Source organism: Rhopalosiphum padi, chromosome 1 (genome assembly GCF_020882245.1).
Source record: "Rhopalosiphum padi isolate XX-2018 chromosome 1, ASM2088224v1, whole genome shotgun sequence".
Taxonomy (NCBI): domain Eukaryota; kingdom Metazoa; phylum Arthropoda; class Insecta; order Hemiptera; family Aphididae; genus Rhopalosiphum; species Rhopalosiphum padi.
Window position 1 is genome coordinate 31,893,710 of NC_083597.1, and position 15,944 is coordinate 31,909,653.

Genomic DNA, 15,944 nt, shown 5'->3' on the forward strand with positions numbered 1-15,944 from the left:
TATTTATCATAACTAGATAGCGCAAGCTAGGAATAGCTTATTGTATAAATATAATAAACAAAAATAGTAAGAAGCATAGCATATTATTCATATGCACTTTATTCGCAGAGCTATTGTACAATTTATAATAACTATACTTGGAAGACTTATATCATTGAGCTTTTGTTTTTGTTTAAACATTCGTATATTATTATTTAGCTTAAACTGTGGACTACATATCTACCATTCTTATCATATCATGCTGCGTTTGTTGTTTACTGAGCGGCAAGCAACATTTCTTTAAACACAAAACAATAATAAATATAGTACAATTATTCTAAAATTAATAAGTGTAGTAATAAACGAAATATTGGAAAAAGTTTCCAAAAATATTTTCTTCTTCTTATTTATTTATATTTTTTAACACCCTTATATAAGATAATTTAATTGTTGAACAAATTTTGATGATAAAATGGATTTAATGAACGTTTTAAGAGGATTATTTATCTTGTTATAGGTACGACTTAAATGCATAGATACCAGAATATTTAGACGGCAGAACCCTTACGTTAAAACATATTGAATCACTTAACGCTACTGAAAAAAAATTAAAAAAAAATTAATTTCCTTCTTTAAAATATTTAATTTGTTTAATTTTTACGATTAATACAAATAACAATTATTTTAAACTTTTAATATTATATACAGCACTAAGCCACTAAAAATACCTTACACTAGTGAATGTTAAATACATAAAATTCATTTTTTTTTCTTAAAAATATACTTTTTAAAATAATCCTTTGAGATAGTCTAACTATTTCTTATTTAGCTTTGACAGTAAGACGAAATACAATTTATACACACATTTAAGTTATTTATGAACATCATACGTCAGCACATTTTTTCCTCTTTATATTATAGTTAACTAACGTACATGGATTTTGCTGAGTACATTAGATAATGGGATAAAAAATATATCGATGTAGTACCAGAAATAAATATTACTATATTATAGAAGATCAATGTGTTTATGTTACATTGATCATTGGTGGTATCTATTTATTTCAATCTTGAATTATGATGACATTCGTGTAATATAGTGATAAATAATTATTTATTTCAGTTCCGGATCACGTAAGGCCTCGTGTTTGCAGTCTTCCAGAAAAACCATATAATCCTCGATCTGGGGACGAGTTGTATCGACTCCGTACTTTTAGTATAACTAATAAAGGAGGTGTGGTAAATTGTGGAGATAGTATTATAAACAGAAGATCCAGAAGCAATACCAGCGTCAATTCAACAACTAGCAAGTGAATATTATATCTATATTTATCTATATATATATATTTTAAATTATGATTTTGTAGAAATAATAAGCTAATAGTTATTAATTAATAATTATTAAGATAATTGTCTTTATTGGTGGAGTAAAAACTATAATGATTAATTATAATACTTTAGGGATTAAATTAGTATGATATATATTTTAAAATAGTATCAGAGGAAAAAAATTGATATTATATTATAATTTCAAGAATCAAAACTTAAAATAATTTATGAAACAAATGCTAATAACTTTAGATGCTCCGGAAATGCTTTATTATCGATAGATTTAAGTAGGAAAACTCGTGGTTGAACAGGGAAGCGAGGCACAACGAGGTCACAGAATTTTTTTCATACGCAACGTTGCATATCGTTTAGTATCGTCGGAAATAATAATGATTTGTTTCCATGTAAGATGTAACCATTGACAATCCTATTACAATAAAAACCCATATATTTTTTCATTGATAGTCTATTTGTTTTTTCTGATCCAGTTTTTAATACCGGGTTTTATTTTTTACTGCAGGTAAAAATAATTTAATATTATATAATTAATAAATAAGTATTATTATAAATATATCATAGAACGTATATAGTTGTTAAATTGTTATTCTTGTTTAATATTTGTGTTTTTATAATAAAAACATTCTTTTGTTATAAATATTCTATATTATATAGATTAAATAAACACAATTGGAAATTTTATATTACTTAATGTGATTTTATAATTAGTAGGTATTATAATTTTGTGTGTCTCTAACGTTATTGCTTTTATTGTGGTTTTTGGCAGTATTAAGACATTTATTATAATGATACTGAATGATAATGCTGTACATAATTTCTCATGAGTCATGAGTCATGGATTAGAGAATGAAATGTTTCTATCTATATGCCAATTAGGATATTGATCATAAAATTATGAATTATATAAGTTCAAAAATTCATAATTTGATTTGCTTATTAAAAAAAGTTATGAAATGTAATTTCATTAAATTTTAAGGAACCAATAATTATTCACGGGCAAAATAAGAAGGAAAAATTTAATAGTCAATAGTCATAGGATGTATTTATTATTATACTTTGATATGGTTCTATATTAAAATGTAGAATCTTATTAAAAGGGTTAGTGCTGTATCTAAATTGATATATTTATAACCTTTTTAAAGTGAATGGTAAAAAAGAAAGAATCTTTTTCAACTATATTGTTACTACTAGTTATGACTAGATGTTATGCGGGGGATTCCGGAAATTTCAAGAATAATAAATAAGGAATTTCTTATAATTATTATATAACATACCATATTATCGTAGGTATACAATTTTTAATAACGCACTTACTAATATAATAATAATTTTTAATATATTTTTTGTTTTTATATTAGTGGAATATTTTTATCCTCAAAGAATAATAACCTCAATACATAAGACCTTTTATCTCAAAACATTATTTTTATTTGAGTTAGGTATATTGAACATTCATACTACGTATTTAAAAGAATAATGAAATTCAAAATACAGAATTATTGAATCAGAAAATTTTAGTAGCCGAATAATTAGTGAAAAGTGATTTTGAAAGTCATATTGAATTTTTTAATTTTTAGGACGCATTCAATAGATTACTATAATAAATCATCCATATTGAATAAAATTGCATTTTTAATCAATAAACTAAAGATTTTAACGAAAAGGACTTTTTTTTTAATTTAGTGTTTTAACATGTTTATAGTTATTATTTTTTGATGGACATTGAATATTTTTACTTATATGAAATATTCAATTTACCTAGGTTGAACAAACAACAAAAAAATAATCCAATTTTATCAATAAAATTAAACAGCTATTCTAAACGTTTCAAAATATTTTTACTGATTTTTGTATTGAAAGGCTTGGTTATATTAACAATAAAAAAAATATTATAATTTATAACATTTATTGACTGTGAATCATTTATTTTATGGCAATTTAAAAATAAAATATTATTCACATAGCTATTTTATACGAAAGGAGCAACTATCACTGTGAAAACCCTATAGAGAACCTTTTATGGTCAAGCCCTTTCGTGTTAACCGTTGAAACCACATGGAAACCAGAAGTAGCCTAGGAATTCTAGACAACCTCTTTGAAGATCTAAGCCTAATTTAAGACAACTGTAATAAAATAATTTTAATTTTTAAATACATTGATATATACAACTCGATCTAGATAAACTATTGCATTCATTTACATGTACCATTAATACTTAATATTCTTGTAAGTTGTAAGCTAAAATGCTAAATGACCTTAGAGCTGTATCATGAATAATAATAATAAAAATAAAAAATATTATTAATACACTTACCTATTCTAAACCAATACACAAGTTAAAATATATATTATATTTTTTGATACTTTCAAAAATATTTTTGTCTATATCAAAATATAAGCACAAATAAAAATAATACAACAACAATAAAAATATAATTTTGAACAAGTTTACGAGAAAAAAAATAATAATGCAACTAAAATAAACGACGATCAATTATTTTAAAATTACATAATTGATAAAAGTATATTATTAATATACTGATAACATTTAGTAATTTTATACAAATGTACATAATATAGGTAATATTATTATTACCTATTATTAATAATAACTTATTATTTTTTTACTGTTTAACTTCATAACTTATTATCAATTATTTTAATTATATTTCTGGGCCCCCACACGAGTATTCTGAGTGGGGCTCAGTATTTTATTATATGAAATTAAAATAAAATAAATAAATAAATTAAACAGTTTTTTTACTAATTATTTAATTTTTTATCTATACGAGTACTTATATACTTATCATTGGTAAATGTTATTCTATTTATATAATATTTTATTCCTATGATTTTTTTTTAATTAAAATGTTTTTTTATTATAATTCTATGCCAAATTACTTAAAATTTATGTGAATATTGCATCAGTCGAGTATTACTCTATTAATTTTCGTGTTAATGTTGAAGAAATGTCTTCATTATGTTACTGAAATTCTTTCTAATAGATTGAACAACGCAATTTGTTTTATTAGATGAAATGGAAACGTGCAACATTAAGCTCTTTCTAAAACTCCTTTTTCTTGCATTCTACTTTTTTTTTTGCAGTTTTGCTTTGGACGATAAACATCAGACATTTTTCCCTTAAACCGATTCTGGCAGTTAAAGCGATCGCATCAATTTACTACCAGCTCTCCTACCACTAAATTATTACGTCTTAGGTTTGATTGATAGTTGGAGGAAGCGAGTGTATTCGTAATTAGTATTAATATGTATGCATATGACTGAATATATTTAATTAAAAGTTAAAATCCTGTGTCAAATCCGACATAATAAACTTGCCGGTTTACAGGAACTGTAGCGCAACATCACAGTTTTTATTCATGTAATTAAAATTATACACCACCGTTAAAGCATAGTTGCGTATGAACTGTAGTAATTAAATATTTTCACAAGATATAAACAGACTAACATATTATATTACGTATTTATATATTTTTTTATATCCTATTATATATTTCATAATGTCGGCACATTATTAATATGTTGTATATTGTATTTTGGTTGCACCAAAACAATTTCTGAAATATTTATAGGTACTTATGCCCAGTATAAACGTATAATAATATACGGTCAACCATTATTAATATATTACTAAAACTAGAACCTGAAATTATTTACATTGGCTTTTATAACAACTTCCGTTACTAGATTTCGATTATTATGGTTTTATATGATGTTGAGGTTAACTATTTTTAAATATTTTATTTTTTTTAACAATGTTATCGTTCGAAAAACTATTTTATTGTCGTATTTTCAAATTTAAGAGAAACTAAGAATATGTAACGTAAATAGCTGAAAAGCAAATAAAACGTAGACAAAATGATTAGCCCGCAAGTTAACTAGCAAAAGATCAAATATTTAATAATATATTAAAGAAAACATGTATTTAAAAAATTCTCAGGCAGTTGGGGACTTCATCTTCGAAAGAGTATCAAATTGTAAATACCTTGGAGTTTATATTAATCAACAAACAAACAAATAGCTTCGAAGAGATTAACGGCATAAAATAGGGGCTATTTTTCACTAGTGCCATTATTTATGTCAAAGTAACTATCCAAAATAATGAAAATAAGACTATATAAAGTGCTCACTAGTATTGTATACATGTGGAACGTAGGCATCCAATAATTTTGGTTAAAAATAAATTAATAGTATTTGAAAAAAAAAAATCCTACGTAACATATATATTGTTACCAATGAATACATATTATCAAATTATTAATGAAGAATAAATGCAGAGCTAAGGACCCATGTTTTATAATCTATACATATAATAGAAATTATCAAAATATGAAGGATAAAGCGGATAAGCTATGTAAGATACATTGTTTCGAGAATGGAGGTCCAACAATGTGTCAAACTAGAGAAAAAAATTCCAAAAGGACAACTAAGAAATGGTGGGGTGCTAAGTCAGGGAAGACCTCAAAATTCTAGAAATAAGAGATAGAGAACAGTGAACAAACCACAAAATAGAATCATGAAGAGGTATAGTGGAAGTAACTTTGATCTAAAATATGTAAAAACAAAAAAATTTGCAAATAAACTGATATACTTGTAATATTTCGATTATTATATTAGAACATCAAATAAAAAATAACTTCCAAAAGCTTAAATAAGTTTAAAATTGTTTTAAAATATCATTATTAAAAAAAATATAAACTGTTAAAATTGTATAATAAAAATGTCTTAAATAAATCATATTAAAAGTATATTATAGCAGCTAACCATTTTTTGTTAAATACCTCATAATACAGTATATAAAAATATTAAAAATAATAAAACTAATTTAAAATTAATAATAATTGACAATTGATGAATTAATAATAGTGCTTAATAGGTGACTTAGGTACATATTATGTATTAACAAATACGACAATTAATTGATAGTTTGGAGTGTTTGGACATTTTAAAATAAAATGTATATTATGTAGTTTAAAAACGTATAGGTGATTCCTCCGCATTGCACTCAAATATGAAATGTAATGATTGCCTCGAGCCTGCAATACACGGACACCTACTGATTTTTAATTCTTCGTACAATATAAAATCTAAATCACTCGCTTCATTTACTCAAATAGAACTTCAACTATATTTCCGCCTCCAACAAATTTATCATCGACGTCAATTTACTCAACAAGATATAAATCTCCCAAATGTATCCCCAATTAACTATAGTATTTAAATTTGAACTATTTTTTTTTTATTATGTAAATTGTTACATTTAGATATTTATACATATATAATTAAACCTAAAGATTATCACCCAAATGGTCAATATAGCTACAGATATTTTAAATTGCAAAATAAAAAAAAATTTAAATGTTATCAAGTTTCTAATTTTATGATTTTTGAAAATAAGGTTGATTGTTATTTATTAATATGTTAATTGATAAAGAGACCTTCATATAAGTAAAAATTATTTATTCTGGTAAAAATTTTCTAAAACGGTAATCTAAACACGGTATTGACCAAAACTAATAAAATACAAAAAGAGCATTAATATAATACAAGAGATAATGATATATAAAAAAACAATGCAGTCAGTTTTAGAAAATCAGTAACTAAGTTCTATTCAGATGTGTGTACCTATAGAACCTACCTACAATTGAAAAGGATATTTATTTTTATTATTATTGCATTTAACTTAATAATAATAATATTAGTTATATACTTATATCAGTTATCACTCACTCATAGTTAATTATATATACTACATATTCATACATACAAAATAATATTCGTTATACGCATATAATAATATATTTATTACATTTTTACTTTAATTAATATTTAATTGAATACATTGTTATTGTAATGGTAATTTAAATCCTATTGTTTAGGTATAAATATGACATAAGTACTTATTATATAATACTATACATTTTTCAAATGTGATTCGGGTTGTTTTTTAAAAAAAATATTATAGAGATTGAATGAAAAGTTGATAACAATTTGTATCTACTATAATATTCGGATACATACAGTCTTATGAAAAAAAAGGCTTATTGCTGTTTGATATATTCCAATTTTGATTAAAAATAGTATACTATTGAGTAATTATTTATATTTAAACTTCTATAATTCCACATTAGTACATATTATTTTAAATCAATCGTTAAATTTTAAATACTACCTTCAAATTCAGTTTGAAAAGTAAACGTTATTGACAATAAAATAATGTATTTAAACTTTAACTTTTTGATACTAAATATAGTACATAGTACATATTATATTTAAGTTATGAAAATTAAATCATTGATTTCTTAGTAGAAATTATAATACATATTACCTACAATATTCATAGTGGTATTTTTAATATTATACCAAAGATGGGGCCAAATAGTGTTACCTATAGTTAAAAATTTTAAAATTTATTGATCAGAAATAATTTTAAACTTTTAAGTTTTTTTTTTTTTTTGTTACAATGATAATACAGTGGTCGCCGCTTATTGTAATCACGGTTAATGTTATCAATCATTTATTGTTATTTAAAACTATAAGTACGGGCCGGATATATACTTATATGTGTAAATTATGTCGGTTATTATAATCAATACGTCGCATAATGTTATCAGTATGTACAAGAAATTATTTTAAACATGGAGGTTTTGCAGAAAGTATCGAGTAGGAGGAAGAAGAAGAATATAAAGAAATAGATTTAGATTTTAGGTAGAAAATGGTGAAAATGGTGAAAATATACCTATCACATCAAATTTTACCGAAGAAGATATTTTACATGCTTTATTACAAAGATATAAACTTGAAGAAATTGAGCTTTAGCCACAAACGTATACCTACTGAAAAAACTCCAAGTTCTTTTGAAATGAGAGAGGTCCTACGAGTATTACGAAGAGGAATGCAACATCACTCGTTAAATTATGAATTAAATTATAAATATGAACATTTTATTAATGATCTTTTTTAACGATACAAAAAATAAACATCAATACATTTTTTAACAATTTTAAATTTTGTATATCTACCCATAAACTTTAAAATTTAAATAGTAATAAATTATAATTATTTATAAATAATAATTTTTGTTAATAACTATGTGTGTATGAAATTTGATACACATTACATAATTTTTTTTTTTATTTAAAGTATGTTTTATTTTTTTTTTCAACTTTCGTTTAGTGTTATCAATCGGATTATAATATTATCAATTAGGTCCCTTACGAAAGTGATTACCACTGTATAAATACTCGTTATAATAGGTAAAAGAAAATGATTACTTTATTTTAGATAATCTGTTTTCTAAAATTTAATCTATCTTAAAGATTTATTTTGTTGATTTGTTCATTTTAATGTTCTTGCTATTTTATGACTGATTTTATTAGCCACAATATCATAATATTTTAAAAGGTAATACTTTGGTAATTTAAATTTATCGAAGAGCTACTTGAATCAAAAATGAAAATATTTTACATGTCTATATATTATATTTACACGTAAATGAATAAATTTGTTTTTATTATTAGTTGCGTCGTTTATTTAATACATAGAACGTATTAAATAATTGATTATTTTTTAATGTAATTAATAAGTTTAAATTATTTTACGAATATACCAGTGGAACGCAAATAGTTAAATAAATAATTATTTTATAAAATGTTATTATCAAACATACTGAAAATGTAATACCATTACCCACTGGAAATTATAGTTACATGTAAATATTTTTTTATTTATCATAGTATGATATATTATTAACTGTTGACACTTAATAGTTTATTTTATGTGTGTATAATTTAATCACAAGGATCATAAGGCATATAAGATCTAAATTAATTTTTATCAATAACTCTTAAGTCTTGGTGATGCATCAAAACGGCTCATTACTTTTAGCATAATTAATAACAACAATTATAGTGTTTTTGTAAAATGCATAAAAATGCAAATTTTTATGTCGGTCAACAATGTGCATAGAAGTAATTTAATTACTGTATTGACATAATCTTAATTAACTGCAGATATAACCGGCACAGAGAAAAAACGTAATATGTGGGTATCAACATACATCAATCAATTTTGTTCAACCACACCGTCGCAATCGCAACACGCGGCATGTGTATAATATGTATTTTATATAATGTTATATGGTATAGAGATGTAACATTCCCATGGGGTGTCTCTCGTGTTTCGGGAGATATAGGATTATAGTGATAACTGATAATACGTTATACGCATAAAAGAAGTAACCGAGACGCCTACAATTTTTTTTGAGATATATGTTTAGGATTATATTTTATGGAACTCGTGTAATATCTTATAGGTGTATCCGGAATTTTCGCATGCACGATTGACAACGATAATGACTTGCTCGTCATTAAAAATTTGTTCATTTTCTTTTTTTAACCAAATTATGATTTTATTTTTTAGACATAGTCCCAGTAATCTAAGCGGAATATCACCTTTTGACGGTTCGTGTTGTGGTGGAAATAGCAGCTATAACGATCTAAGCTCTGGAGAGTCTAGCGTTGCCGAGGAGATACCCAAGTACAGAGTGGTACTTCTTGGCGAGTCTGGCGTTGGAAAAACGGCGTTAGTTTCGCAGTTCATGACATCTGAATACATGAATACGTACGACGCATCTTTAGGTAAGAGCATTGGGGTTTTTATGATAAATTTACCTAAAGATAATTTCTTACGACCGAACAAAAATAATTCAAATGTTTGCCCATAGTTATGATTGGTTGTTTTGGTCTATATTTAGGGCGTAGCCCATTACTATACAAAAGTCATCCATTTGACAATCTATATTTTATATCGTACATTTCTGAGCTTTTGTGTATATGTTTAAGATCGTTAAATATTATTTCTCGTCATAATAAGCAAAATTGAACTGTAATAAAAATGTATATTTTTAAATTCAATAAACATAATAATAAAAGGTCAAAATATGGTATTAAAATGAAATATTATTACTGCTGTAAGTAAGTTTGTTTCGCGTGATGATTTTCAAAATGGTATTAAATCCATAATATACCTCAATGAATTCTAAATACTTAATTTTTTTTTTGACATGGATTTGTCAATGTATAATTTTAGTATATTTTATTCAAGTAGATATATTTGAAGTATTTATTAATACATTAATAGAGTAATTGCTTTTTGGCGGAGTAAAATATATTAAACAGTCGCTGGTATGGCTAATTTTATTTTATACTAAAACGTTCAGTTATGGTGATCATCGCTAATTTGTTTCACCACGTGTCTTTTTTATGGGATTTTTTTTCAAACTATAACTTACATTTTTTAAAAACCTTAATTATTGTTAGATTTTGTAGTGTAGAAATGTTTAGTTGCTCTTCAAAATTAATTTTACTATCGTAAACTAATAGAATCATTTGACTTGTTTATAGACTTAGCTTAGTATAGAAAATCAAATGTTAAGTAACAAAATAAAGTTATTAATAATTTTCGCTTTAAAAAAATACATATATATATATTTTGATGACCATTTGTGATCACTAAATAGTCTATTTATATATATAATGTGTTTTTAAATTGAACAATTTTATTTAATAGAAAAAAAATTAATATTTTTTGCTTCGTAGTTTAAGAAAACCAAGATGAAAGAATTAATCTGATTTAATACTATTTCCTGTCGTCCGTGTATTTAAAGATAAATAAATTGAGATTAAATTAGTATACACAGTGTGGGTTGTGATATTTTTCTTGGTAAACCATCATATAGTTAAAACAAGAAAACTGAAACCCTGAGGGCATTGACCCACCCTGTATAAGGAAAACAAATTGAAAATTACCAGACACAGCCACACAGGTTTATGAGTTACAATAAAGTTATCAGCGAGTTTAAAATAGGTTATTGTAAACATAATGTTGAAAAATGTATATATATATATATATATATATATTGTTTGTACATAATAAATATAGGTTTAGAAAATTAAAATAATATGTTCGTAAAATATATGCTTGGTACCATATTTTATTTTATTTCAAAGGTGAAATATCAGATAAAACATTATTGAAGCCTACGTGTAATGTAAATAAGAAAAAAATATGAGGTAAAAACACATGTTGCAACGTTTAATACTATTATAAAAGTAATAATTCAACAAATAAAATATTACAAAAGAGTTTTATATTTTTATTTTTGTAAAAATATAAATATAAGAGTACCTATTTATTTTTATATATAAAGTTGTCTACCTATAATGTGCGTAGGGCATAATGTATATATATGCATTCCAATAGATATTTATACACTGATAAATTAAAAACTATACTTACAAGTTACAATTAATGGAAAAAAGTTATTTAAATTATACAGTTGATTTTTCTAAAAATATTATATCTTACAATTGTATAAGGTTTGCAAGTTTTATTAATTGATTAACTGTATTATTGAGAATCTTTCAGGCTTAAAATTATACATATAATCAATGGTTGAAAGGTATCATCGTTTTTAGAATAATAATTGAAAAAGCCTATTTACAAAATAATATTGCCACTAAATAAGGTTAGAAAATGTTAAATCCGGTTATTGACGTATTAATTTAGGCAGGTACATTATTCATAATTGTAGTAATATTGAGCGATGAGTGATTAATTATTTTATTCCCGCATTAAGTTAAAATCTCATATAGTGTGAAATCTAATTTGCTGCGTTTTGTTTTTTTATTAGTATTAAAATTAAATATCATAAAAGTTACTTTTAAAAAGTACTCAAGTATCAATACTTAAAGAAAAGTATTTAATATATTATTATAATTCATTTTTAACCTGTAGAGATGTACTTGAGAATAAATTGTACACAAATGTTTATGAATGTAATGTTATTAAAGTATTAAGAAAACAGTTTCTAATTAAAAAAAAACTAGAGTTATTATTTTGCAATTACTTTTCATATTTGGCCTGTGTATTATGACAATAAAAAATGCTTGTTATATTATTTATGAGTTAAAATACATATTTCTATACTACACTAGATAAGCAACTCTTGGTTCTTGTCAAAAAATAAATCTTGTTTTACTATATTAAACACTGACAAAATGATGATCTTCGGTATTTTAATATGTTACCTACCTAAATAGTTTAGTAGTTTGGACATTTTTCTAAACTAAGACATAGCGAATAAACATTAATTATTTTGTAATCGTTTTATTACGAGTTGTCAATTTAGTATAGAATACAAATTTGTGATTTAAAACGATCAGAATAATATAAACACTCGAACTTTATTTTTAAGAAAAAATATCAAGCTGAAAATAATAAAAAAAAAGCATTAAAAATAAAATAATGGTATATTTATGGTTATAACTATTAATCTATTTGATAAAACCCATAAAAATGATGTCCTTATCTCCACGATAACTCTGTATTTTTTGGCGTTATGTTTATTAAGTTTCTCAAGATTCCGAAAATATGTGGATCATGAATTACATTGTTCAATTACATAATAGTTAGGTAACCGTTAGTTTTAATATAGAAGTTATTATAAGTACTATGATTTATGAAACATTTTATACTCAGAAAATCAAAAAACAAACTAAGATGGTTTTTTTAAGCTGTCGTAGTTAAAAAAATTATCAATGATATAATATAAATTTTTATTTGGATTTTGTCATAGGGGATTATAACTTATATTTATGTAAAATGTATGTAACTACTAACTATAATATTATTTTCTATTAGTTTTTTTTACAAATTGATACTGACTTATACAGACTTTAGTATTTTTTTTTCTTTACTATAATTAAGAATGTGTAATAAGTTTTTATAGTTATAGTAAGGTCTCTAAAAACCCTTAATAGATACGTTTTGTATACCTGAATAATAATATGAATGTATAAATTTAAATATCAAAATCAATAAAGTTTTATATAAAGTACCTATATTTATTTTAATAATATACTACATTCGAATTGGTTAAATGATAGTTTTTTTTAGTAGCCCTAACAATTAGGTTGAGAATAATATAATCAAATGATAATAAATACATTTTTGAAAATTAAATTATGTTGGTAGTATATTAGGTATAAGACTATAATAATAAACCCAATCCAACCTTTTAGTAATCTCTGGCGTGTAAAATAATTACACGGAATTAATTATTGGGTTCACAAATAACAAGTTGGCAATACAAAATATTTACCTATAACATGCAAGTTTTGGCGTAAGAAGAATATTATAGTGAATTTCGGACTAATGTTTTAATTCAATTTAATTACTCACGTTATGATTGTTATCTAACATTATTTCAATAAATTACCGTTGGACAAAAACGGGTTCAATTTGAAACGACGTAAGGTACAATATAAAACATAAATGTGTTCTTATTTAGTTTTGTCTACTGCGACAATGATAGATAAAATGTTATTAAAGAACGGCCATTTCTGTTGCAACTATAAATTAACTTGTACTTACTATTGAAGTTCAACTTAACTAAAGTCGCACACTGTTTAGAAGTCAATGATTTGCATATATATAGTTTATTGATCCAGTACCCAATCGCTATAGGTAATATCAGACAGCAAAAATAAGCTGCTTTTGTGTTTAATAGTAATAGTATTATTATTAGTACAGTACCTAATCATATTATAACGTCTATTATTCGTTGAGTTAATTCATCATAATTAATTTTACATTACATTTCTTTATAATAATAACTTATTATTAACAATAAAAATAAAATGAAAACCACATAATCATTTTTGACAATAGCGTAATTATCAAAATTAAATTCGAATCCTAAAAAATGAATAAATTTAAATTTTATGTCAATTAACTAACAGAACATTACCCAATGATTGGAATAATTTTTTACCAATAAATCGCTACTTGAAAATTCCAATATTTTAATTTATATGTACAATAAAAAAATAAAAAAATTAAAAAACTGTACTACCTACCGCATGATTTAATAATTACATTTTTATTTATTATTTAGATAATATAATATAAACTAAAAACAACTGTAATTGAATCTAATTTCACAATAGAATACCTATAATTTTTCAGTTGACTTTGTAGAGTCAACGCCATGTGATATTTTTAATAGTGAACACTTATTATTTAAAAAAGTATTGGTAACTTTATAAGAACTACATTTTTTCCTTGTTATTAATAATTATACCTAACTATATGTTAATTTTAATTAAATATGTTGACTTCTAAAAAATTGATAATCACACCAAATTATTTTCAAATATTTTATAATTCAAAACGTTTATAATAATATTATGATACTTATTATATTCCTATTTAAGAAAAATAGTACTACAAGAGCACATTTTAATAGTTACATTATAGGTACATTTCAACGTCACGTAAGCCATTACAATATTGGTCATTGTTATTTGTTAGTAAACTTAACAATAGCAAATGTTCGTTTAAAAGCAAACAAAATCCCTTGTATTATTGCAGATGACATGCCTAATAAAAACACTCGAGTTGATGTCAAGTTACCAATAAAATCGTTCCAATCCACTTTATCCCAACTATTGGTATTTATTTATTTTTTTTGAATTGTTTTTGAAGTGACGTAAACTCGGAGGTATACGTCCACTATGCACACGTTAGCCTTTGAATGACGGTTTTATATTGTGTATCTACGTTATTTTATGGTATAATGAAGTTCTTTGGAATGGGAAATGGAAACTCCAGTAAATTTTATTTTCTGTCTCGAAATGGATTTAATAAAAGCATCGAATGAATAATGTATTATTACGTAGTAGAAACGCACAATGTACCTATACCTTTTTATGGTAAATTGTCAATTACGTTTGCAGATGACGAGTTTGGTGAAAAAACCGTTTCCATACTATTGGATGGCGAAGAGTCTGAAATGGTGTTCATTGATCACCCTAGCATCGAAATGTCGGTAAGTACATGTACAATTTGTTTACGCGCCAAATGCGATTGTGTACACCTACTGATATCTAAAAAACTAGTTATGTACATTATATTTTGTTTGATTTTTATGTGTGTATAGGTAGGCATTTTTGTTATATGTATTGCATTTAAAGAATTTTAATGTTATACTTTTAGTATTTTTTAACTCGTGACGTTTTTTTAGAAACATTTAATAATTATTTTAAGTATTTTTAATATTTTTATAATGTAATATAATTTACAATGTATAAAGAATTCAAATAAAATACGTGTAGGGTTATATATTATATTTAAATCAAAAATAAGAGATGAAATAAATGTATTAAATAGATGTTTTCAGTATTTCAAAGTAATGATTTTACTATAGGTATTCAAAAATATTCAATATGTCGGAAACAGGCCTTTCATCATAAATCATAATAATATAGCTATAAACTGATTTTATTCAAACTCTTTAGGTTGTTATAATTTTATTTAATTTGACTAAAAATATTGCAAAATACACGACGCTTAATAAAATTATGCCCATATAAATACCTACTTGTTTTTTTATAATAATATAATTATTTTACTCGTATTATTCGTAGATTGCAAATAATTATTTCAAATATTTTTTAAGACGTTGAATTTGATGAATATAATTTGATCAACGTACAATTTATTCTATATTTTTTACTAAAAATGTGTGAAAAGTT

The 15,944-nt window shown here is 24.1% G+C and overlaps 1 protein-coding gene across 1 annotated transcript in view; it reads left to right on the forward strand.

Annotated features, from left to right (window-relative positions):
* Positions 1 to 15,944, forward strand: part of LOC132929227 (probable serine/threonine-protein kinase nek3) — an 81,974-nt gene that overhangs the window by 26,797 nt on the left and 39,233 nt on the right. Inside the window, exons 3-5 of the mRNA XM_060994421.1 lie at positions 1,103 to 1,289; positions 9,769 to 9,986; positions 15,147 to 15,238. Coding sequence (XP_060850404.1) covers positions 1,103 to 1,289; positions 9,769 to 9,986; positions 15,147 to 15,238 — 497 coding nt within the window. The remainder of the gene's footprint in view (positions 1 to 1,102; positions 1,290 to 9,768; positions 9,987 to 15,146; positions 15,239 to 15,944) is intronic.